This window comes from Miscanthus floridulus, chromosome 15, assembly GCF_019320115.1.
Source record: "Miscanthus floridulus cultivar M001 chromosome 15, ASM1932011v1, whole genome shotgun sequence".
Taxonomy (NCBI): Eukaryota; Viridiplantae; Streptophyta; class Magnoliopsida; order Poales; family Poaceae; genus Miscanthus; species Miscanthus floridulus.
Genome location: NC_089594.1, coordinates 85,787,998 through 85,811,811, shown reverse-complemented (window position 1 = coordinate 85,811,811; position 23,814 = coordinate 85,787,998). Strand labels below are relative to the sequence as shown.

At 50.2% G+C, this 23,814-nt stretch overlaps 2 protein-coding genes and 3 pseudogenes across 2 annotated transcripts; 2 read left to right on the top strand and 3 right to left on the bottom strand.

Moving 5' to 3' along the window:
* Window positions 1–3,234: 3,234 nt before the first annotated feature.
* LOC136508028 (AAA-ATPase At3g28580-like) lies at window positions 3,235–5,144 on the top strand (annotated as a pseudogene).
* Window positions 5,145–7,578: 2,434 nt separating this feature from the next.
* LOC136506483 (AAA-ATPase ASD, mitochondrial-like) lies at window positions 7,579–9,867 on the top strand (annotated as a pseudogene).
* A 284-nt stretch (window positions 9,868–10,151) lies between these two features.
* Window positions 10,152–13,064, bottom strand: LOC136506484 (protein NUCLEAR FUSION DEFECTIVE 4-like; annotated as a pseudogene).
* A 3,468-nt stretch (window positions 13,065–16,532) lies between these two features.
* On the bottom strand, window positions 16,533–22,539 carry LOC136506442 (probable linoleate 9S-lipoxygenase 4). Its single transcript, XM_066501373.1, has 8 exons — window positions 21,405–22,539; window positions 20,927–21,300; window positions 20,487–20,834; window positions 20,178–20,353; window positions 19,798–20,093; window positions 19,384–19,675; window positions 18,158–18,160; window positions 16,533–17,408 (listed from the first exon to the last, which is right to left on the bottom strand). The coding sequence occupies exons 2-8, from the start codon at window positions 21,045–21,047 to the stop codon at window positions 16,665–16,667; spliced, it is 1,980 nt and encodes a 659-aa protein (XP_066357470.1). The 5' UTR covers window positions 21,048–21,300; window positions 21,405–22,539; the 3' UTR covers window positions 16,533–16,664.
* A 442-nt stretch (window positions 22,540–22,981) lies between these two features.
* On the bottom strand, window positions 22,982–23,451 carry LOC136507840 (protein NUCLEAR FUSION DEFECTIVE 4-like). The gene has a single exon (XM_066502442.1). It carries the CDS (start codon window positions 23,449–23,451, stop codon window positions 22,987–22,989), a length of 465 nt encoding a protein of 154 aa, XP_066358539.1. The 3' UTR covers window positions 22,982–22,986.
* Window positions 23,452–23,814: the final 363 nt, after the last annotated feature.

Sequence of the window (23,814 nt, the reverse complement as noted above, 5' to 3'; positions counted from 1 at the left end):
TGGTATTGAGTGAAAACGCACGGTCTGACTAATGCATCAGCAGTTGAAATGCAGTTCAGACCCAAGATCTGATCATCCATCATCGCGCATCTTTTTGCGATGATTGCTTGGACATGGACCTGACTATGTGCTAGTGACCTAGTGTTTCCTGTTAGTACATTGGATTTTATTCGGTCGTTCATGCAGCAAGAGCCCTCCTAGCTTCTAAAATCAGAAATCTATTGACTGCCAGTCTGTCTGCTGTGGGTGAAGGACTTCAGGTCAGTTCTGGCATCACATGAACACTGCGCCTGAATGCAACAAATGGCCATGAGACATGTGTATATAGATTGTCATGCCAATTTTCTTATGTTATATATATATATATGTAATAGCTATTTATGTATTAAGCGTGTAGCAACCTATATATATATTAACCATCCAACAAATTATATATACTAGTAAACATGTAGTAACTTATGTATTAAGCGTGTAACAACTTATTTGTCAATTTCAGTTTTTATTATTTGTTGTCACTTTCAATTCTAGTTTATTGTACTTTTAGTTTTAGTTTTTTTTTTATCGTGTCTTCTTTAGTTTTTATTTTCTATTTTCAATTTTAGTTCTATTTTTGTTTGTCAATTTCAGTTCTATTTTTTTTGTTAATTTCAGTTTCATTTTGCAGCGAGTCATGTTTGCTGAATTTTGTAATAACCGCCTACTAGTTGGAAACAAGTCTTTTTTATATGTTTTTCGTTGTGTCTACTTTAGTTTTCATTTCATATTTGTCATTTTCAGTTTTATTTTCTGGTTGTCATTTTCAGTGGTTCAATTTTCTGTTGAGGTTTGAATGCCAATTTCAATCCTGCATGTTAACTGTTCTTCAATATTTCCTTCTTTTAAATATTTTCTTTTTCAATGTTTATTTTAGTTTCAGTTTAATGAGTTTTGGGTTTCATTATTTCATTTTCCCTTCCAGATTTGAATGCATTACTGAATCCTACATATTAGTTGTATCATAACTTACCCTCTAAGGAGTTTAATGAGTTTTGAGTTTCATTATTTCATTTTCCCTTCCAGATTTGAATGCATTACTGAATCCTACATATTAGTTGTATCATAACTTACCCTCTAAGTTAACACCTTATGTAATGCTTCTTATAATAATTTGCCTCTCAAGGTACAGCTTGTCTTATTTTAGGCCACTACTCTTATCTTTTAATAAATGTCCCTCCATTTGTCAGCTCATCATGTTTCCCGGCTCATATAATTGGTTATATAATAACTTGCTCCTCTAGTTGACAGCTTATGCAATGCTTGTTTTTAGTAATGTGCCCCAAGGTTACAGCTTGTCTTGTTTTGTGCCGCTACCCTCATTTTTTTAATAAATGCTCTTAGTGGCAGCAAGTCATGTTAATTTCCTGGCTTTTTTTAATGTGTTGTGTAATAACTTGCCTCCTAATTAGCAGCTTATGCAATGTTTATTTTAATAATTTGCCCCTTCATGTTGCAGTTTGTCTTGTTTTGGTCTGCTACTCTCTTTAGGAGTTAGTACCTTTTATATAAATATTATATAACAAATTTATTATATTTCTATGGTAACAATCGATTTGCATACCATGTAAAAACTTTATTTATTTTTGGAGTAGCAAGTTTAGTATTACATGTTAGCAATAGAAATCTCTTATCACATTTTTATACATAAATTGCTACTAAAATAAAAAAATTTGAAACATAAGCAAGTGGGGTCTAGTTTTATTCGGAGCGGACACATCGTTCAAAAGTTATAGCAATTTAAATAAAATGGTTTTTCTTTTTAGATTTCCATGCAAGGTACCTGCGCCGGTTTGGTCACGGCTTACGAGCGTGGGGCTGCTGTCGCTCAGCCGCATGCGCATGCAGTGAGTGGGTCGCGCAATTTGCGTATGCGCGACGGGTCGCGCTTTATCCCTGTCCGGTTAAGGGCCTCTTTGGCAGGGCTCCGGCGGCTCCGGCTCCCGCACCTGTCGGCCGCCCACGGGCCGATAGGTGCCAGGGGGAGTGGAGCCGCGGAGCCCGAAAAACGAGCTTCTCCGGCTCCGGCGGTGTCTGTGAAAGAGGAAAGGAGGAGAGAGAAAAATGGCTCCGGTGAACAGTAGCACCCTATCGGCCCGTGGACGGCAGACAGATGAACATGTGCGGGAGCCGAAGCCGCCAGGGCCATGCCAAAGAGGCCCTAAATATGTTGGAACTCTCGGTAGGGCTAGCTTGACACTAAACACCTGGGCGAGAATACCTAAGGTACATAACCCTTCATAATAAAAAGGTACGTGACATGGAGGTTCAAAAAAAAGATCGGCCTAGGGTGGAGGCCTGGAGTTTTAAGATGCTTCACGATGCAATTTCATATCTTCTAAACAATAATTTCACAACACAGTGCGGAGTATCATATACTTGTTAGGTTTTAAATATCTTTCTATAGTGCATCGATCTTGTGAGAACTTAACCGAAGTAGAGTTTTCAATTAGTAACCGTAAGATTGATGGGCAGCCAAGAGCCAAATAGGTGTGTCATGCTTCACGCTGCAGCATAGCAAGACTTTACTGATGCAAATTTTCACTTCGTGGAACGAGGCATGACCCATGCTGCCAGTTTGACTCTCTCGTGCATGCATGCAGGAATATACCATGGCGGAGGCAGCACGGTATCTTCTGACCTTAAGAAGCTGAATGCTCTGCGACGCTTTGTACGTGTCTCTTTCTAGGCGTCGTCATGCATGGCGCATATTTATATATAATATCATTATTATTACTAGGCTAGATCGATAAATAAACTTGAGAAAAACGTATGTATATGTGCACACGCACGAGACGACTAGTATTTGTATTTGATGATCTCCTGAACTGGCCTATGTACATAACATGACATGCCTACGTACTAGCTTGCAGTGCACGCATATGCATCCGATCAAGTCATGGCAATTCGTCTGCAAGCCAATTACATCAAGTTTCGTGCGTCCATTAGCATCTGCCCCACCAATCATTTTGTAGTGTGACTGTGCACATAAATATATATTACTTTAGTACATAGTAGCTGATGTCTAGATGATGACGCATATTATGGGCGGCCGGGTTTCATTGTATTCAAAGCAAATTCTACCTTTGCTACTGCTAGCATACATACCTTTGCTCCTTGCTACTTCCTTTCCTTCCGATCCACTAGGAAACAGACAGAGACAGGAGACAACGAACGGCAACCAGGCATGCAGCAGTTGACTCCAAGTCAAGTAGCTGAGCTAGCTGCATTCATTTCCCATGATGAGCCATGGCGGCTACTGGTCGTCTATATAAACTTGACATCGATCGGCACTTGAGATCAAACAATGTACCATGTGCTTACTATGAGTTCAAAGTGAGTAGTTAACAAGCAAGTGCCTGTACCAAGAAAAGCCTGCTTGCTAGAGCTAGGCAACAACACACACAACAGCCATGGCGGTGGTGGACAAGTGGACGGGCCTAGGTTCGGCGCTCGCGAGCTTCCTCTTCCTGTGGTCCATGGTGCAGAGACACGTCCCCGTCACCCTCAGCCACCGCGTCGCCACCTGGGCCAACAAGCTCGCCTCCTACTTCAACCCCTACCTGGAGATCACCATCTCCGAGTACGGCGCCGAGCGCTTCCGCCGCAGCGACTTCTTCCTCGCCGCCGAGGCTTACCTCTCCGACGCCTGCGCGCCGCGCGCCCGCAAGCTCAAGGCCGAGCTCGGCAGGGACAGCAGCAACCTCCAGGTGTCCGTCGGCGACAACGACGAGGTCACCGACGCCTTCCGAGGGCGCCACGGTCTGGTGGTACGTCGCCAAGAAGGTGCCCAGGTCCAACGTCATCAGCCTCTACGGCAACCAGGACGACCCGCGCACCTACCGGGTCGTCTTCCACCGGCGCCACCGCGACCTCGTCGTCGGCAAGTACCTGCCCCACGTCCTCCAGGAAGGCCGCGCCGTCACCGTCCGCAACCGCCAGCGCCGCCTCTTCACCAACAATCCCAGCGGCGGTGGCCGTGGGAGGGGCGACGTCTGGAGCCACGTCGCGTTCGAGCACCCGGCCACGTTCGACACGCTCGCCATGGATCCCGACGACAAGGAGGAGATCCTCGACGACCTCGACGCGTTCCGGGAGGCTAAGGACTACTACACCAAGGTCGGCAAGGCCGTGGAAGCGAGGGTACCTGCTCTATGGACCCCCAGGCACCGGCAAGTCCACCATGATCGCCGCCATGGCTAACTTCCTCGACTACGACGTCTACGACCTCGAGCTCACGGCGGTTAACAACAACACCGACCTGCGGAAGCTCTTCATCGAGACGACCGGCAAGTCCATCATCGTCATCGAGGACATCGACTGCTCCGTCGACCTCACCGGCAAGCGCAAGGACAAGAAGGCCAAGTCCGACAAGGCAGCAGACGGTGACGACAAGCCCAAGCTGCCGATGGAGCCCGACAAGGACGAAGGCAGCAAGGTCACCCTTTCGGGGCTGCTCAACTTCATCGACGGCCTGTGGTCGGCGTGCGGCGGCGAGCGCATCATCATCTTCACCACCAACCACAAGGACAAGCTGGACCCGGCGCTCATCCGGAGAGGCAGGATGGACAGGCACATCGAGATGTCCTACTGCCGCTTCCGGGCGTTCAAGGTGCTCGCCAAGAACTACCTCGACGTCGAGGAGCACGAGCTGTTCGGGCAGATAGGGCAGCTTCTTGAGGAGACTGACATATCACCGGCAGATGTGGCCGAGAACCTGATGCCCATGTCCAAGAAGAAGAAGAGGGATGCCAACGCGTGCTTGGAGAGTCTTGTGGAGGCTCTGAAGCAGGCAAAGGAGGAGGCGGCCAAGGCGAAGGAAGAAGCAGAGGCAAAGGAGAAGGCAGAGGCGGCGGCCGAGGCAGCAAAGAAGACCAGAGAGGAAGACGAGGCAAAGAAAGGCAGAGGACAAGACGACGAAGGCGACAAAACGTCGGAATCCAAGATGAGCAACGGACACATCAAAAGAGATGACAAATGACAAGTCCAGGCTTATTATGTCAAACAAATCAAACAAATACTATAGTACAAATTTGAGACTGCTAAGATATGCTATGAGAGCAGTTGGGGTACATTATTATATTGGAACAACTAGGACGCACGATCTGAAATATATATATATATATATATATATATATATATATATATATATATATTCGGTAGCTATCTACAAAATAAGTTATTCTGTAGCCATCTCCATTTACGATAATTTTATATACTAGTTTACGATAATGTTTATACATATTTACGATAGTTGGGTTACTATAACATATGGGGATATTTACCATAACGTTATAGTAAACCACTTAGTAAGGAGTTACTATAATCTCATAAATTAACATAGTAATTATCGTAACTCAAAGTGACTACAGAATAAATTATACTGTAGCCAGCTACAGGGTAATAGTTATATATATATACACACACACGGTAAGGCTATTCTGCAGCTGGCCACAGAATAACTTATTCTATGGTCACCTTGATTTACGATAATGTTTGTACCAATTTACGATAATGACAATACACATTTACGATACATGGGTTACTATAGTTCAAGATGATACTTACCATAATGCTACAGTAAATCGCTTATGAAGAAGTTACCATAATCTCGTAAATTAGTATAGTAATTATCGTAACTCAAAGTGGCCACAGAATAACTTATATAGACACACACACTACACTTGTGTCTATATAAAACTAGTAGGGGACAAGCACGTGTTCGTGATTCTAACAGGAGACATCATAAAAAGTTCACAATATAGGACACTTAAAGTAAGTCACACGATTGTAATTCTCATACGTATATATATGTGAATAATATAGCATATGCTCCAATCTCATAATACCACATATGCCAATTAAATAAATTTGTGTATGCCTATATAACACCGTTGCATCATAGCAATGATAATAATAAACTATTATTAATAGGTAGTGTACATGTATTATGTATACATACCCGCCACCGTTTGTTGTGTGTTCTTGCACCAGATTTTCTTCAAACCCTGGTCAATAAATCTAAAGATATTGACCTCCTGAATGCACCAATTCCTTTGCAATACAGTTCAGACTTCCCAGTTGTGATATGTAGATGACACCCTCATTATTTTGAAAGGATGTGCAAGGCAGTTGTTTTTCCTAAAATCCTTACTTCATAGCTTTAGTTGAGCAACTATAGTCTCAGAGTCAATTATAGTAAATCTATGAAGAACATCTCTAAAGAAAAGTTTTGTTGCTTTAAGGCATCTCTTCCTTTCACTTACCTAGGTTTACCTTTTGGGACTTTCCAAACCAGAAGTTGAGGAGTTTTTAACATTGATATGTAAATGTGAAAGAAGGCTAATCAGTACTTCAACATTCCATTTCAAAGCCGGTAGACTAGAATTGGTAAATGTTGTGTTCTCCTCACTCCCAACTTTATTCATGTCTACTTTCATTCTAAAAGCTATAGTCATCAAACATATTGGCAAGTTTAGAAAGCACTATCTCTGGAGAGAAACTGACTAAAACGGAAAAGCCTCCTAAGGCAGCCATGGAAATGGTGTGTATGCCAAAGGAGGAAAGGTGGTTTGGGGTGATTGACCTAAAATCTCATAATGAAGTCCTAATGACTGAAAAATTGACATAAATTCTTCAATAGGGTAAGCATTATTTGAGAAAAAACTTTACCCAAATGGAAGGTTACTAAATCATGTGAAAAATGGCTCTTTTTGGTTGAAGGGATATTCTAAAATTTTGGACATCTTTAAGGGTTTTACTGTTGTCCAAATTGTGGATAGAAAAAGGTGTCTTCTATGGGATGATCTTTGTCATTCGCAGGTCTTAAGATTAGAGTTACTTGAGCTTCATTCCTTTGCAAAGCAGTTTATTTCTGTGAAGATGGTTGTCTCTAGAAATTCTGCGTTGCAACTCTTCCACTTGCCTATCTCTAAATCGGATTTTGCTCAGTTTTAGTTGCTCTCCTTGGAGTGTGAAAATCTCCATTTAGATGAAGGCCCAGACATTTCGACTTACACCTGGAACTCTAATTATTTCTCCTCTGCTAAAGCTTAATTATAAGTCCCTGATTGGACATGGTCAAGTAAATATTTCCTTTAAATGGTTTTGGAATTCCTTCTGCCAACCAAAACACAAGGTCTTTTTTCTACCTTCTTCTCAAATACAGGCTTAGCACCAGAAACATCTTGCGAAGGAGCAAATGCAGCTATATTGATGATGTGGACAATTTGCACCGCTATGAATAACCAGATCTTCAATCGAATCAGCTAGAACCTTTTGGCTTGCAAGTCAAACTTCTTTAAGGAGCTTTCCTTGCTCTTGCATATAGCCAAGAAGAAGAGCCTCCCTCAATTTGATTTTTCGGATCCAAAGTCTGTTGTAGTCTTCCTTGTTTCTCATATTTTCTTTTTTTTTTCCTTTCTTTGTCTCTTATCTTAATTCCTTTTTTGTATGGTACTATCAGTTGCTGTCCTTTTGATTAACGGCATTTTACAGTAGGGTGACAAGAGATGTCATTAACAATGGATATATGATAGAAGCTTGCATTGCACGCATGCATCCGTCCAATTAGACCAAGTTCCGTACTCTAATTAAGTCTTTTTCTTATAATAAAGGAAGGATAGTCGACAAATGGTAATAAGGTCCATATAGATGACGCATTTGAGCGGTCTCTGTTTCCAAAGCAAATTCTTCCTTTGCTAGCTTTGCTTGAATTTGCCTGCCATTGGATGGACCCCACACATCATCTTTTTTTCAAAGAAAAAAAATCTTGTACCGTGTGCCGGCGCACGTGTGAATCCACATTATTCACCGGACAACGGCGACAGCTCCGCCTCACCTGCTCCTTCCTTCCGACGAGACGACGGTAACCACTAACCAGGCCAGCGGGGAGCCGTTGACTGAAAGTCAACTTTACTTGAGCCCGCCACCATTATGAATATATATAGGAGTACTCGATCCGATCCTCTTACTGAACTCACTAGTCACGGAATCACCACTAGCTAATACTCGTGTACGAGTAACAAGGAGCAAGGTCGGGGTCAGCAGCCATGGCGATGATGGACAAGTGGACAGGCCTGGGATCGGCGCTGGCAAGCTTCTTCTTCCTCTGGTCCGTGGTGCAGAACCACATCCCCGTCGCCTTCCGCTACCGCCTCAGCACCTGGGGAAACAAGCTCGTCTCTTTCTTCAGCCCCTACCTGGTGATCACCATCAACGAGTACGGCGCCGAGGTCTTCCACCGCAGCGACTTCTACCTTGCTGTCGAGGCCTACCTATCCGACGCCTGCGCACGCCGCGCGCGCAAGCTCAGGGCCGAGCTCGGCAAGAACAGCAAGAACCTCCAGGTCTCCGTCGACGACAACGACGATGTCACCGACGCCTTCGCCGGGGCCACCATCTGGTGGTACGCCTGCAAGCAGTTCGCCGGGTCCCAAGTCATCAGCTGGTTCCCCGGCGAGGAAGAGCGCCGCTTCTACCGGGTCGTCTTCCACCGGCGCCACCGCGACCTCGTCGTCGACAGGTACCTGCCGTACGTCCTCGAGGAAGGCCGCGCCGTCACCGTCCGCAACCGCCAGCGCCGCCTCTTCACCAACAACCCCAGCGGCAGCTGGAACTCTTACCGTGGCAAGAACGTCTGGAGCCACGTCCCGTTCGAGCACCCGGCCACGTTCGACACGCTCGCCATGGACCCCGACGACAAGGAGGAGATCCTTGACGAGCTCCAGGCGTTCCGGGAGGCTAAGGACTACTACACCAAGGTCGGCAAGCCGTGGAAGCGAGGGTACCTGCTCTATGGGCCCCCGGGCACCGGCAAGTCCACCATGATCGCCGCCATGGCCAACTTCCTCGACTACGACGTCTACGACCTCGAGCTCACGGCGGTCAAGAACAACACTGAGCTGCGGAAGCTCTTCATCGAGACAACCGGCAAGTCCATCATCGTCATCGAGGACATCGACTGCTCCGTCGACCTCACTGGCAAGCGCAAGGACAAGAAGGCGGAGAAGAAGGCCGATGCAGACAGTGACGACAAGCCCAAGCTGCCGACGGATCCCGACAAGGACGACGGCACGAAGGTGACGCTTTCAGGGCTGCTCAACTTCATCGATGGCCTGTGGTCGGCGTGCGGCGGCGAGCGCATCATCATCTTCACAACCAACCACAAGGACAAACTGGACCCGGCGCTGATCCGGCGAGGCAGGATGGATAGGCACATCGAGATGTCCTACTGCCGCTTCCGGGCCTTCAAGGTGCTCGCCAAGAACTACCTCGACGTCAAGGAGCACGAGCTGTTCGGCCAGATAGCGCAGCTGCTCGAGGAGACAGACATGTCGCCGGCAGATGTGGCCGAGAACCTGATGCCCATGTCCAAGAAGAAGAAAAGGGACGCCAACGCATGCTTCGAGGGTCTTGTGGAGGCTCTGAAGCAGGCCAAAGAGGAGGCGGCCGCTAAGGCGCTGGCTGAGGCGGCCAAGGCAAGGAGGAAGCAGAGGCGAAGGAGAAGGCAGAAGCGGAGGCAAAGGAGGCCAAAGAGAAAGACAAGGCAGCGGCGGAGGCAACAGAAAACAGAGGAGAAGACAAAGGGAAGGACAGCAAGATGAGCAACGGAGAAATCAAGGAAGGTGACAAGTGACAAGTACAGAATGAGCTCGCTTACTGGTGAAGTGATGGAGAAAGATAGCTGAATAACGCAGTGTCCTATATCTATATGCACTACTGCACTAGGAGACTGAGTGGTTGTGGTTCATTCATGTTCAGAGAAGCACATGTAATGTGTCACTCTCTCCAAATCAAGCAATCCAGTAGCCTTTTTCCGTGTTTTGTGGCCAATCCTCATTGTTCGATAACACAGTAAGGCCTGCTGTCGGTTGTGCTATAGGTTATCAAGTTGCTCTGTAAATTTCTTTCATGTAACCCCTGCTCTCGTCCTCTACTTTGTTTTAGGCAGTGCCGTGTAATCATCCTATTGTACCTGTTTCTTCCACATTCTTATAAAAAAGAAAAAACGTGCATTGCAAATTCTCGAAAGTAAAGTGAGAAAAACATTCATCTATAGTTACTGAGGATAAGGGGGTTAAACAGGCATTGATATTTGTGGAAACAGGAAACAACTGTGACACTTCATCTTCTTCTCACATCTGTACATGCTATAAAGCCATCCAAGATGTACATATAGGCTAAGACAGTATATACGGTTTCCCCTTTTCAATCGTAAATTCACAGAAGAAGTATAGGAGCCACACATCAATCCTAGTCGTAGAGCGATGGTAAAAGGTATATATTTGTTCGGGCCACGAGTGGAAGATCATGTTCCATCTATGTAATAATCTCCAAAAGTTATATTCAGGCTTATACAAATACTCACATAATATACATGTACAAGCATTATTGCAAGTTATACCAACATCTTTCATGAAGACTTATCACTAGTCTAGAAAAGACTGCAACCTCGCGTATATGACACGCCTATAGAACTTCCTTGTTCTGATAAACAACACAAACGCAACAGCAGACCCGAACATACAGACACCGGCCATGATCATGAAAGAGAGCGCAAAGCATTGCTTACCTACACAGGAGTGCTCATCTGGTGGCGATTCGATGTCATATATGTAGCCCACAATGCGCACCGAGAGGATGTAAGACCCAACAGGGCTCGCAACAGCCACCATGTTGAATATTGTGCCAAAATGGTTCAGCCCAAAGATCTCAGATGTTATGCTCGGCATCAGGGCCCACTGACACCCATAGCACATGCCGATCAGCACCGACCCAATGTAGAGTGATGCAGGGAGACCGGAGGAGATGGTGGCATGACCGGCGCTCATGATCAGCAGCGTAACACCTATAAAGAATGGCCTCCCAATTCCTCGCTGGCGAAGGAAATGGTCAGATATGAAGCCTGCACCGAACCGCCCTGAAAAGTTCCATATGCTCCAGAGTGACACAAGTGTGCTGGTCTCCTTGGTCGTGTAGCCAAGTGAGCCGCCGATCTGGCTGATATTGTTCACCGTGGCCAGACCTGATCCCATTCCGCAAGCCATTGCTAGGAAGAGCAACCAGAAGTTGAGTTTGCACATGGCCTGTAATACATTCAGGTTCTCTTTGCCAGCAGACAGGTCTTGGTCAGATCCCCCAAGTGCGGTACTGGAAGGTAGCATTTTCGGAATCCTCTGCGACCTCTTCACGGAGCAGTCCAGTCCTTTGTTCTGAGATTGATTCCTCATGTGGTGTCTGGGCCTTTAAAGCGATGGCTATCGGAGACATCACTAGTATCAAGAGTACCACGAAACAAATGCTCTGCACAGCTGAGCTTATCGAGAAAATTTGACCACAGATTATGAGAATCATCAAGTATCCGGCAACAGTAACAGCAATGAGGGAGAAAGCGTCTAGGAATTTCTTGTTGTACCGTTCATTGGGGTTGTGGACATCCACAAAATACATAAGCACCAATGTGACGGCTGTGGGCAAAACTGCCAGCATCAGTATGAAAGAGCTGGGATCAATGTGGAGAGTGTGGTAAATTTGGACAAGTATTGCCCCACTTAGGCCTAGAAAACCCTGTTGCAAAAGTAAACAAAAATGAATTGATGTCAGTTGGGGGTCAAAACTGCCAGCATTAGTATGGAACTGCAGGTGGGAATGTGGGATCAATAGGAATTTCCTGTCACTTGACTGTCAGGTGGCATACAGATATAGGTCACCCGTATCTGTTTTCTTTTTAACTGCTTGCTCAAACATCTGTATTTCCGTTTGTTAATGGAAATGGAGGAACCCTCGGTTCAGGAAAAAAAAAATTCCTGTCAATTGGCTGGGAGTGAATTAACATGGTTCGGGTTCAAACCAAAACTGACAAACCAATAGCTTTCATCATACTAGACTGAAGTTTGATGCAAAATGAAGATAATTGATAGAATCTGATCCAAACAGTTTGGTGGGACAGCGGCATCCCGGAGCAGGACATGATCAAAATTCATGTTATCCAATAAGGCACCAGATCTCATAAGCAAAGTACTGAATGACAGGTAAGGTCACCAGAAAAACGTGAGAGGTAATGTGTAGTGGCTGGTTTCAACTTTCAAGTGTCAGTTGAGGGCTCCAACCCAATAACAACTCTACTGTTGTCTGAATGTCTGTTGTTGAAAGGGAAGTGGAGTACAGAAGTAGCAACGTAGTACAGTCTATAAGATCGTCGGTCTATAATAAAGCTAAAAAAATAAGTACTAGGTAGCACAGTGGTGACAATTTCTCAGATCAAATACTCTCGATCGCATTCCGAAATAATGGGAAGACAAAGCAGAGCAGAGCAATTGTGACCTGCCTTCATGATGCCGATGACGGTTCCTCGTCGGTCGGGGAAGTTCTCGACGGCGGAGACAACATCTGCGGTGTTGAAGAAAGTCTGCGCCTGCGCGGCGAGCAGCATGTAGAGGCACATGAGCGGGAGCGGCGCGGGCGCGACCCCCGCGACGGCGAGCCACATGGGGAGGTACCCGGCGACGCAGAGCAGGGCGCCGGCGAGGAGGACGAGCCAGGGGCGCCTCCGCCCCCACGGCGCCCACGCGGCGAGTAGGCCCGAGAGGACCCCGGCGTTGGCGCCGACGTCCTTGAAGAAGGCGACGGCGTCGAGCGCGGACTGGTCGTAGCGCTGCGAGGCCTTGAGCGCCGGGGAGTAGACGCCGAAGCAGTAGGAGCTCCCCGCGCAGCACTGGATCAGCGCGCTGGCGGCCAGCGCCATCCATCGCGTCCGCGGCCATGGCATCGGCGGCGGCTGGGGAAGGGAAGGGGAATCGGATCCCGCCAACCCCCGTGGTTTGCTTTGACTCGCTTCTTTGTGGGGGCCTCAGCGCAGTCAGAATATTCTGCCCCCCCATTTGTTCGCAGCATCGAGTTATGTTGACACGTATGTCCACGTGTAGTGTATGCCTCTCTCTCTCTTTTCTCGATAATAATGCTTGTGTGAGGGCGCTCGTCCGGGCTTGTCCGCGCTGGACGCGCCGTTCTGGTCTGCAAGGAGATCGGCCTTGCAGCCTCTCAAAACATCCGCTACCCAACTCGTCTAACTCGCTCACTCACACACCCACGCACCTAGTTCCTCGTTTCCCCCTCCCTTCCGTGGCTCACGTCCCGCGCGCTACCCCCAACACGTGGCCATGGGCCACCTCCCTGGCCGGCGACGGCGCGCTCCCCCACCCGGCATCCTCCCCACCACCCCGACGGCCCCTTCCCCCACCCCGGCACTCGACGTGCAAGTGGTGGCCGCACCGCGGCAGCGCGCGGGCCTTCTCCCTGGGCTCGAGTTCCGCGAGGCAGGACCGCGCAGTCCCTGCCGTTCCCCGCGCCCACGTCGACCAGTACCACCGGTATCGCTCGCGAGTACCGCGGAGTCGAGGCCGTCCAGGCTCCGGAGCAGCCGCCGCCGCCAACCCCCATCGGTCGAAATCGACCGGCGCAACGTTCCCCTCTCCTATGTTGCATATGTATGTTGCAAGTGTTTCAGGCGTTTCAGATGTATGTTGCATTTGTTTCATATGGATGTTGCAAAAGTAGATCGGGGGATGTTGCACATGTTGCATATGTTGCAATTGTTTCAGAGGCATGTTGCAAGCGTATGTTTTGAGTGTTTCAGAGGTATGTTTCATCTGTGTATTCCGGACGCATGTTGTAAGTGTGTTTATCTGGATATTGTATATGTTTCACACATATGTTGCATGTGATTTATTTGGATGTTGCGTATGGTTGCAATGGTTTTTCAAGTGTGTTTCATGTGTTTTTTCAAGTGTTTCAGAAGAAAGTGTTTCAACTGCCTTCAGAGGTATGGCAACTGTTGTATTTGGATATTTCAAAAGCAGATCGGGTGTTGCATCTCTCCTCCCCATCTTCTGTTGCATCATCTCTACCAGAGCTGGCATGACATCCATTCGACGCCGCGGTCGGGTCCTTCCGAATCCAAGGCGCCGCGCGCCCTTCCCCTCTTATCGCTCGGACGGCGCGGGCCCCGCATGCTGCGCAAAACGGGAGCGGCAGGGGCCTACTGAGGTGGCGCGGCGGGGGCTTGCAGAGGGAGCGCGCCTGAGATGGCAGCGCAGTGGCGGGATGGGGGTGTGGAGGAGATAGGCCACGGATTGGGACGCGCGCATGCATGCTGACGCTGTTTCTGTACTCAGGTGCCTTTTTTAGGTGCGTCCAGACATGTCCTGGCGCCGCCGGACGTCTGGGTGCTAGACGTACCGTCTTGAAAACTGCCTCTGCTCACATTTTAACTCTCTTTGTGGTGTTGCATAGCATGCATTTATCAAGGTCAAGAGGATTATTGCTCTCAGTGCTCACACCGTGCCTACACTTGAAACCTATCTCCGGGCGGTTAGCTCCGGCGAGCTCTTTTAATTCCTCAAATCCAAGTTCATCACACGAATCTTTATTTGCCTATTGTTCCAATTGCTCACTGACCAAACTGGGCAACCATCTGCCAAATCCTAAAACATAACTTAATCGCCAATTCATTTACATTAGATTTAGACAGTTATTAGCTGTTCGCTAATTTGATTTGGTGCAAACTGTCAGCTGCCCGCGATCGGCGGCCGAACTGAGAGGAAGTAGAAGGGGAACCTGGGTAAGTAGCATGCCGGTTGCTTGCTCGGCTCGGAGGAGAAGAAGATTTGTTTACAATTGTCTTGTTCGATATCAGTCGTCCACTCTCATCTCTCTATATCTCACTTGTCTACTGGGCCAGACTCACACATTTTACTAGCCCACTCCAGGCCACACACGCGCACGTTCTTGGGCTTCGGCCTGGTACTCCTCCGTGGCTGTGCATGCATCACCTGGGTGGGGTTTGCTCAAAAAAAAAAAAAAACACCTGGGTGGGGCTCCGTGACCGTGACACAAACAAAGTCAAATTCCTTTGAAGTATTTTTTTGCTATAAGACGTGAACATCCACTAATGTAATTACTAGACCTAGTATTGAGGATCGGAGAGCAACAGGCCGGTCCAGCTGGCAAAGAAGATGCTTTAATTATGTATTCCGTACTCCGTATGTCTGTGTCATTCATGGTTGCAACTTGCATCTGCTTTTCCTTTGTACTTTTTTTTCTTCAAATTATTAATGGTTAAAACGGAGACGCGTGCATGTTTCACGAGTGGTCTTGCGACCACAAACATTTGGGTGACTGTCTACGTACTGTCTAGTACCAGCGGCTCCTCTGACCGGTTGGTCGGGACGTCCGCCTGGTACTCTCGCGGGCAGGGTTCGAGCCTCCACGGGTGCGCTCGTTCGCCTGCCCGGAGTAAAAAAAATCCCTTCACCTGTCTCGAGTTTTTCAAAGCACAGGCAACGGACCGGTCCACTTATAGGGTAACGGGCCCCTGTGTAAGGACGGGACACGGTATTTGGGGGGTTTTCTCGGCCTGCGTGAAAAATTCTTCTTTCTTAAGCACAAAGTTGCGGGGACTGTCTGCCCACCGTAGGCCGAGTTTTTTTTTACGTACTGTCTAGTAAGGTTCACGGGCCAAGGCCACGGCCGACAAGCTAGGCTTGGGTCATGCTGGGCCAGCTTTGCTCCATTTAAATTGCCACAAAGTAGCTTCGCGTCACGTTGAAACATATTAAACAATTTTTTAGTCAAATTTGATAAATAAAATTTTAAAGTGTGAATGTAAAAGTTTAGTTTCAGGGTCTAGCTTTAATGTGGAGCTCACTACAAGTTGATCAGTTAGCACGAAGTAGCTACCAGTTGTATTGAATCATCCCCAACAAGTTTGAGCCGATTTCAATGAACTTTTCTAAGGTGCAAACATGGTATTTTAGGCCAAATGATTCTTTGCATCCATGGCTTGCATGCAACAACTTCTTTTTGCACTTATTAATGAAAGATGGTAGAGGATCTTTAAAAAAAAGTGCTACACGGGGTCAACACAGATTAACTTCCAAATCAATCATGTCAATTATGTATGTATTGAATCATCCCCAATGGGCCACGGCGGTGCTGGCCAGGAAGATGACGGGAGTCGAGACGACGATGACGACACGACGTCGGCCGGAGAGATGGTGGCGTCCTGGCGTGGCACAAGCCAGGGAGGGTAGGGGTGTGCTGGTGGCGTGGCGTGGCGCAAGCCAGTGAGGGTAGGTCCGTGCCGGCAACGGATGGGCATGGAAAGAAGAAACAGAAGAGGTGTCCGTCCGGCTCGGCGCAGGGGAAGAAAAGGAGAGAGAAGGGTATTATAGACATTTGATCTTTTTGTTAGCAACTATTCGGAGAAGCTGTCCTACCAAACATTTTTCCAACCGTTTCATCAGAGAAGCTGTATCTCGAGTTGTTTGTCGGGAGCCGAACCTCTACCTAACATGTCATTCTCCTCCACTTATTCATGAAAGACGGTAATGGAATTTTTTTTTAAAAAAAAGTATTACACCCATTCAATAGATTAACTTCCAAACCAATCATCGCAATTAATACATATAGTTAGGACAATGATGAATAGTATGCTCACAACCAAACTGACAACCTTAATCAAATCCTCTCCAACAAAATGAAAAAATAAAACCACCGACGACCAAAAGAAAGAGAAACTCACGTATACATGTAGTCCGAAATGATGGAGCTCAATGTCATGTCATGTCATGTCATATGGAGACGCTGTTGGGTATACCTTTGCCGGTGATCCCCTTCTCCTTGCCGCCGACGTTGCCGACGTCCGGGAACAGCAGCGTGTACGGCACCTTGGCGGGTCCCTTCCGGTTCTTGAGCCGCAGGTCCCTGTTCCTCTCCGTGACCCGCTTCTCCACCCGTCGGAGCTCGTCCCGGAACCTGTCGAGTAGCTGCAGCACCTCGCCGTCGTCGGTCCACGCCGCGGTGGCGCGCTGGCCCAGGTAGAGCTCGTCGGAGGTGTGGTTGGAGAGCACCTCGATGAGCGTGAGCCCGAGCGTGGTGGTGAAGCGGTCGGGCACCGTGTCGAGGAAGAACCTGTCCGGGTCGGCCTCCAGCTGCGCCATCTCCGTGGACCCCGGCAGCGGCACGAACCGGCGGCACCGGGTGGGCCGGTTGGGCATGAACCCGGCGTAGCCGTACTGGCCGAAGTTGACGGCGGCGTGCAGCGCGGAGGCGATCCAGATGAGCGTGGACAGCGACTCGGCGAGGTTGGCCACGGTGTCGAGCTCCAGCCAGCACGCCGGGTCGCGCTGGCGGTCGCCGTGGCCGACGGTGCGCACGTCGTGCCACCACGCCTGCAGCTCGGCGTCGGCGGCCACCGCGGCGTCGGAGTGGTAGAAGTGCGCGCAGTAGCTCTGCACCCAGCCGTCGATGGCGCGCCACACGTCCATGCCGTCCACCGCGTACGGGTAGTCCTCCACTGTTAGGAATAAACCTGACTTGGGTGTTTGTCCAATCAGGGGTGCGTTAGGATCGTGTGGGAGTCCACCAGAACATCGTGGGATAGCTGCGAGGATCAAGTTAGATAGAGTCAAAGTACGTTGAGAGGGGGTGGTGTGTGTGGCGCCGGTCAACACGGAGGAGCGCCTTGTGCGGAACGAGTGAGTGGCTCTTGCGCCGTCGCCAGGCGGGTCGTGCGGATCATGGGCGCGAAGGCCGGCATGGAGGCGTAGCTCCGTGGTGTGTCCCTGGCCTATTTATACCCATGTACTCCTTCGGTTGTTTAAGTTGTCAAGTCCAGAAAAATAAAAAGTGCCAAGATACAGGCCGTTGTGTCGGCCGCGGCGTTCGTCGCCGGAAACAGCTTGTGTTCATCGTCTCCCTCGCCAGTACTTTGTGTTCGTGAGTGCGAGTGAGTTCCTGGCCGTAACTATCAATTGGTACCGGAGCCGGTGTATGTACTACGGTGGTTCCTTCAGTCCACCACGAGAGCCACCGAAGAAGAAGCGCGTGATCCCACGCAGAGGTCCGACGGCAACGACGATGGCCGGTGGTGATGTGAAGGAAGGCACCAGCTCGCCGCATACGGTCGTGGTGGAGCGCGGTTTTGGTGGCGTCGAGATCCCGAAGCTGACGAAGACGAACTACCGCGAGTGGGCACTTGAAGTGCAGTGCAACCTGGAGGGCATGGAGCTCTGGGATGCTGTGGAGGGCGGCAACGCCGAGCGCGGCAAGGATCGACGGGCACTGGCTGTCATTCTCCGCGGTGTGCCGCCGGAGATGAAGTCTGGGCTCGTCGCGAAGAAGACGGTCAAGGAGGCTTGGGAGGCGATCAAGTCGCTGCGCATGGGAGACATGCGTGTGCAGGAAGCCAAGGCGCAGCACCTCCTCAAGCAGTTCGAGAACGCGGCGTTCAAGGACGGCAAGGCGATCGACGACTTCGCCGTGAGGATTGGCTCCATTGCCGCGGAGCTGCGCGAGTTGGGCGAGGACATGGAGGACGAGCGCGTCGTCAAGAAGATGCTGCGGGTTGTGCCGTCGAGGTTCAACCAAGTTGCATGCTCCATCGAGATGTTCGCCGACTTCAAGAAGATGTCGCTCGAGGAGCTCGTCGGCAGGCTGCGCGTGGCCGAGGAGCGTTGTGGCGGCGACGAGCTTGGAGGCGAGCGCACCGGGCAGCTGCTGCTCACGGAGGAGCAGTGGAAGGCGCGTCGTCGTCAGCGACGCAACAAGGATCGTGCACGTGCGGGAGATTCGCAGAACGGCCGTGGCGGTGGCCGCGACAACGACGACGACGCTCGCAGCACCACGAGCTCAGGAAGCGGGCGTGGCGGGAGCCGCTTCCGTGGGCGATGCTATGAGTGCGGCGAGCGCGGCCACATGGGCAAGGACTGCCGTGGGAAAAAGAAGGAAACAGCCCTCCTCGCGGACGCTGACGAGGAACCATGCCTGCTGTGAGTCGGCGCGCATGGTGCTGTCAGGTTTAGGAGGGTAATTGTTAGGAATAAACCTGACTTGGGTGTTTGTCCAATCAGGGGTGCGTTAGGATCGTGTGGGAGTCCACCAGAACATCGTGGGATAGCTGCGAGGATCAAGTTAGATAGAGTCAAAGTACGTTGAGAGGGGGTGGTGTGTGTGGCGCCAATCAGCACGGAGGAGCGCCTTGTGCGGAACGAGCGAGTGGCTCTTGCGCCGTCGCCAGGCGGGTCGTGCGGATCATGGGCGCGAAGGCCGGCATGGAGGCGTAGCTCCGTGGTGTGTCCCTGGCCTATTTATACCCATGTACTCCTTCGGTTGTTTAAGTTGCCAAGTCCAGAAAAATAAAAAGTGCCAAGATACAGGCCGTTGTGTCGGCCGCGGCGTTCGTCGCCGGAAACAGCTTGTGTTCATCGTCTCCCTCGCCAGTACTTTGTGTTCGTGAGTGCGAGTGAGTTCCTGGCCGTAACTATCATCCACGTGCAGGTGCAGGTCGGCGGTCCGGGGATCCTTGGACGCCATCCCCCTCTTGACGAGCTCGTTGGGCAGGCCTTGGTCGGTGAACCTCCACTCGGAGTAGATAGCGCAGGACATCTCCATGGCGTACTTCCCCGGGAACATGGTAGTCTCCAGGATGCCGCCTGCGCTGAGCAGGATGCTCCTGGCCAGCGTGTTGATCTGCATGTTGTCCTTGAAATGTGGCTCCAGCAGCTTGTGGATCGGGTGCATGGCGCTCAGCTGCCTCTTGGTGGCGATGATGAACGGCTCCACAGTCGCGTGCGTGAACAGCCTGTGTGGTGTGGTCATGGATGTGCATTGTCATCTCAGACATGGTTGCATAGATCAAGAACGAATCATGCATTGACCACAGATGATTACTAATCACTAATGCATGCTTACTCACTCACTCACCAGTGGCTGATGAGCTGATGGTAGCCTGAATCATTGACGGAGACATGAGCTTTGGCAAGCCACCACAGATGTCCATCGGTGCCTTGGCTGGCAGGGAGGAAGACCCTGCTGGTCTCGTCGCTGTCTCCGGGCAGGCTGAGCTCTATGACAAGAGGCTTGAGGGTGCCGTCGTCCTTGAGGAAGAGCAGCGTGCGCGACGCGTAGACGCACACCCCTTGTTGCGTGTTGATGCGCCGCAGGTATGGCATCAGGTAGTCATGGTGGTCAAGAATATACAGCCTCTTCTCATCTAATGCCTGCATAATCATACATACATATAAGACGGTTGCATTGCATGGTTAATCAAGTTCTTCTCTGATACACAATTTTTGACGACAGACCTTCTGTACTGTTCGTCCTTGGAGCTGCCTCTCGGTATGCTTGGCGGTAATGGAGCTCTCCTTGCCTCCTCTGCTCACCGGCGGGAACACCTCTAGTCTCTTTATCACCACTGGGTTCAGCCCCGCGAGCATCTCCCTCGCGAATTCCTCGTCGGTTCGCCATGCCTCTGGCTCATCTGCAGCACCAGCCATCAAATAAGAGTTAAGATGATTCATCATCAGACATCAAAATAGCTAGTTAATCCAAGGAATTTTTCCCTGTCAGAGAGAGGCACAGAGCACACAACAAGTGTAGTGACAACGACTCACGCTCGATGACTTGAGGGATGGGGAACTTGACGGGCGTCTCCTTGACCATCTTGGACACCTGCTTGTAGGTCTCGTGTGACGGCACCGACGTCTTGAGCTTGTCCATCACCTGCCCATCTACGACCGGCTGCTGGGGCTTCCTGTACAGATCGCCCTTGAGCTGATCAAACGACCGGAAGCTGTTGGTATTCCCATGGAACAGCGCCTTAGATTCTGGGAGCACGAAATATGTCACGGCCTGCACCGCCAGCGTCAGCACCTCCGCCAGCTTCGTCGGGCTGAACCGCTCGTCCGGCGGGATGTAGAAGTCGAGGTTGATCATGTGCTTGCGCGTCTCTGTCACGCCGTCTTGAGTCGTTTCAAGACTAGTGTCAGTCAAATCTAGATGCAGAAATCAAATCAATGGAACTAGCTAGCAGTGGTGTGCTGTGTATATGTGCCTGTCTTGAAGAGAGGGCGGCCGGTGCGGCAGCGTCGCGGGTACGGGTGGGTGGCGGTGCCACCGAGCACCGGCCTGGCGTGGTCCTCCTTGTCCGGGTCGCCTGTTGTGCTCCCCACCATCGCTACACGATGTGGGACTAAACCCCAACAATTGATAGGTGGGGGTTCTCCCGCCTTATATGTTGTGCTCCTCCACCATCGCTACACGATGTGGGACTAAACCCCAACAATTCTTCGCCTCTTCAGCAGCACGCAGATAGATCCCAGTATGTTCACCCACTCGATCTTGCTTGCTTATCGTCTTGAATTTCAATTAATTGTTGATCGATCGATGGCTGTTGCTTCAAATTCAACTGCGTGCATGCAATCGCAACTGCAGACACGGGGAAGGGGAAGCTGAGCGCGGAGGCGCCGCTGAAGGGTGGCAAGAAGACGAAGCAGCAGGGCGCCACGGGGAAGACGAGCACCATGACGTACCAGGTGACCTTCTTCGTGGACGCCGAGTTCGGCACGCCGGGCGCCGTCGTCGTCCGGAACGGGTTACGGAACGACCAGTTCTTCCTCCGGCACGTGCAGCTGGGCCTGCCCGAGGACGGCCGGAGCATCCACTTCGAGTGCAACTCCTGGGTCTACCCCTACAAGAAAACCAACGCCGACCGCGTCTTCTTCATGAACACGGTGAGTAGTATTATACGTGTCGTCAGCACCGAATCATGGTGAGCTGCTACTAGTACATAATAAGCTTCCATGGCATGACTAAATTGACAATGGCGAACCAAACTGAACAGAGCTACCTGCCTGACAAAACGCTCGAGGCCCTGCGTCTGCTGCGCGATGAGGAGCTCCGGAGCCTCCGTGGCAACGGCCGCGGCAAGCGCAAGGACTGGGAGCGCGTCTACGACTACGACTTCTACAACGACCTGGGCGATGTTGGGGTTTAGTCCCATATCGTGTAGCGATGGTGGGGGAGCACAACATATAAGGCGAAAGAACCCTCACCTATCAGACTAGTCTTTTGGGTTGAGAAGGCCCAAATACCTTATATGTTGTCAGCTTAGGTGGACCTGGGACCTGTGGGAGCGTAGGCTCGTGGTAACGTGGTTCTCCGGCGCATGTGCCGCTGGCCTCTGGCCACACTGGTGACACAGACAATCAGGGCAGAAGGGCAATGGCATTGCCCGATCGATCGACTGACCACCAGCAACGGCTAGCTCAACACCTGCTGGTTGTTGAAGCAGCAGGAACAGGACGGGTTGCTGACTACTGGTAGATAGCAAGAAGGAAAGGATTTGCCCGCCCTATATAGACTCCTGGTCCCTGTTGCAAGCAAGAGGCTAATCCCAAGAGCTTGTATACATGCATGGGGATTGGGGATGGGATGGATTATATTCTTGGAGTGGGTGGGTGCGTAGGGATAGATGAGCATCATTCACCTGGATTGTGCTGGAGGAGCAAGAAAAGCTAGCGGAAATAAAGAGGATGGGAGAATGTGTGCCAGTCTTTGGCCTCACCCCTTCCCTGTGTGTGCACCTGATACTATCTGCTTTAGTTTTCTTTCAGGAGAGGGAAGCACAGCCGCAAAGTGCGGTTCCAAACTCGTTAGCTTCTGTTCTTTGGCCAAGAAAACCTGTTGCAAAAGCAGACAAAATGAATTGAGGTAAGTTGGGGGGGGGGGCGCAAAACTGCCAGAATTAGTATGGAACTGCTGGGATCAATAGGAATTTCGTGTCAGTAAATTTATATGGTTCGGGTTGAAACCGAAACTGACAAACCAATATTTGTCATACTAGCACTCAAGTTTGATGCACAACGAAGAGAATTGATAGCATCTGATCCAAACAGTTTTGTGGGACAGGATCAGGACATGTTCAAAATTCATGCTATCCAATAAAGCAAAGTACTGAATGAAAGGTAACCCTGAAGAGTTCCAGAGAAACGTGACTGATAATGTGCTGTGATGATTTCAAGTGTCAGTTGAGGGCTCGCACCCAAAGCACTGAATTGTCTGTTTCTGATAGGGATGGCAAGTAACGAAGTACTCCTACGTAGCAGTGTCGTGTCAATTTCTGAGACCACTGCGACATATAATGGGACGAAGACAGAGCAGACTAGCAGAGCAATTGTGACCTGCCTTCATGATGCCGATGACAGTGCCTCGTCGGTCGGGGAAGTTCTCGACGGCGGAGACAACATCGGCGGTGTTGAAGAAGGTCTGCGCCTGCGCGGCGAGCAGCATGTAGAGGCACATGAGCGGGAGCGGCGCGGGCGCGACCCCCTCGACGGCGAGCCACATGGGGAGGTACCCGGCGGCGCAGAGCAGGGCGCCGGCGAGGAGGACGAGCCAGGGGCGCCTGCGTGCCCACGCGGCGAGGAAGCCCGAGAGGACCCCGGCGTTGGCGCCGACGTCCTTGAAGAAGGCGACGGCGTTGAGCGCGGACTGATGGTAGCGCTGCGAGGCCTTGAGCGCCGGGGAGTAGACGCCGAAGCAGTAGGAGCTCCCCGCGCAGCAATGGACCATCGGCATCGGACGGACCCCGCCGAACCGTGGTTTGTGGTTGTGGGGCCTTGTAGTTGCACAGATCCTGGGTGTCCGATGGAAGCCACGCGTGGGTCCCCAGAGATAACTTAACCGTCTATTGTTCCAATGCTCACTGACCAAACTGGGTAACCATCTCCCAAATCCTAACAGATAACTTAACCGTCAATCCATTTACATTAGATTTAGACGGTTATTAGCAATTCGCTAATTCGATTTGGTGTAAACAAGTCAAATTCCCTCGAAGTTGATATTATATATATAATACAATCCAACAGGCCAAAAGGCTCTTCAAGTATTTCTTTCCAAAAAAAAAGTATTTCTGCTATGAGACGTGAGCATCCACTAATG

What these genes read in the sequence shown, in the direction of transcription:
- LOC136506442 (XM_066501373.1), bottom strand. Translation starts at nt 21,047, where the DNA reads ATGGTGGGGAGCACAACAGGCGACCCGGACAAGGAGGACCACGCCAGG. An exon ending in CCGCCCTCTCTTCAAGACAG is followed by an intron (nt 20,835 to 20,926) that starts GCACATATACAC and finishes AAACGACTCAAG; the next exon opens with ACGGCGTGACAGAGACGCGC. An exon ending in CATCAGCTCATCAGCCACTG is followed by an intron (nt 19,676 to 19,797) that starts GTGAGTGAGTGA and finishes CACACCACACAG; the next exon opens with GCTGTTCACGCACGCGACTG.
- LOC136507840 (XM_066502442.1), bottom strand. Translation starts at nt 23,451, where the DNA reads ATGCCGATGGTCCATTGCTGCGCGGGGAGCTCCTACTGCTTCGGCGTC.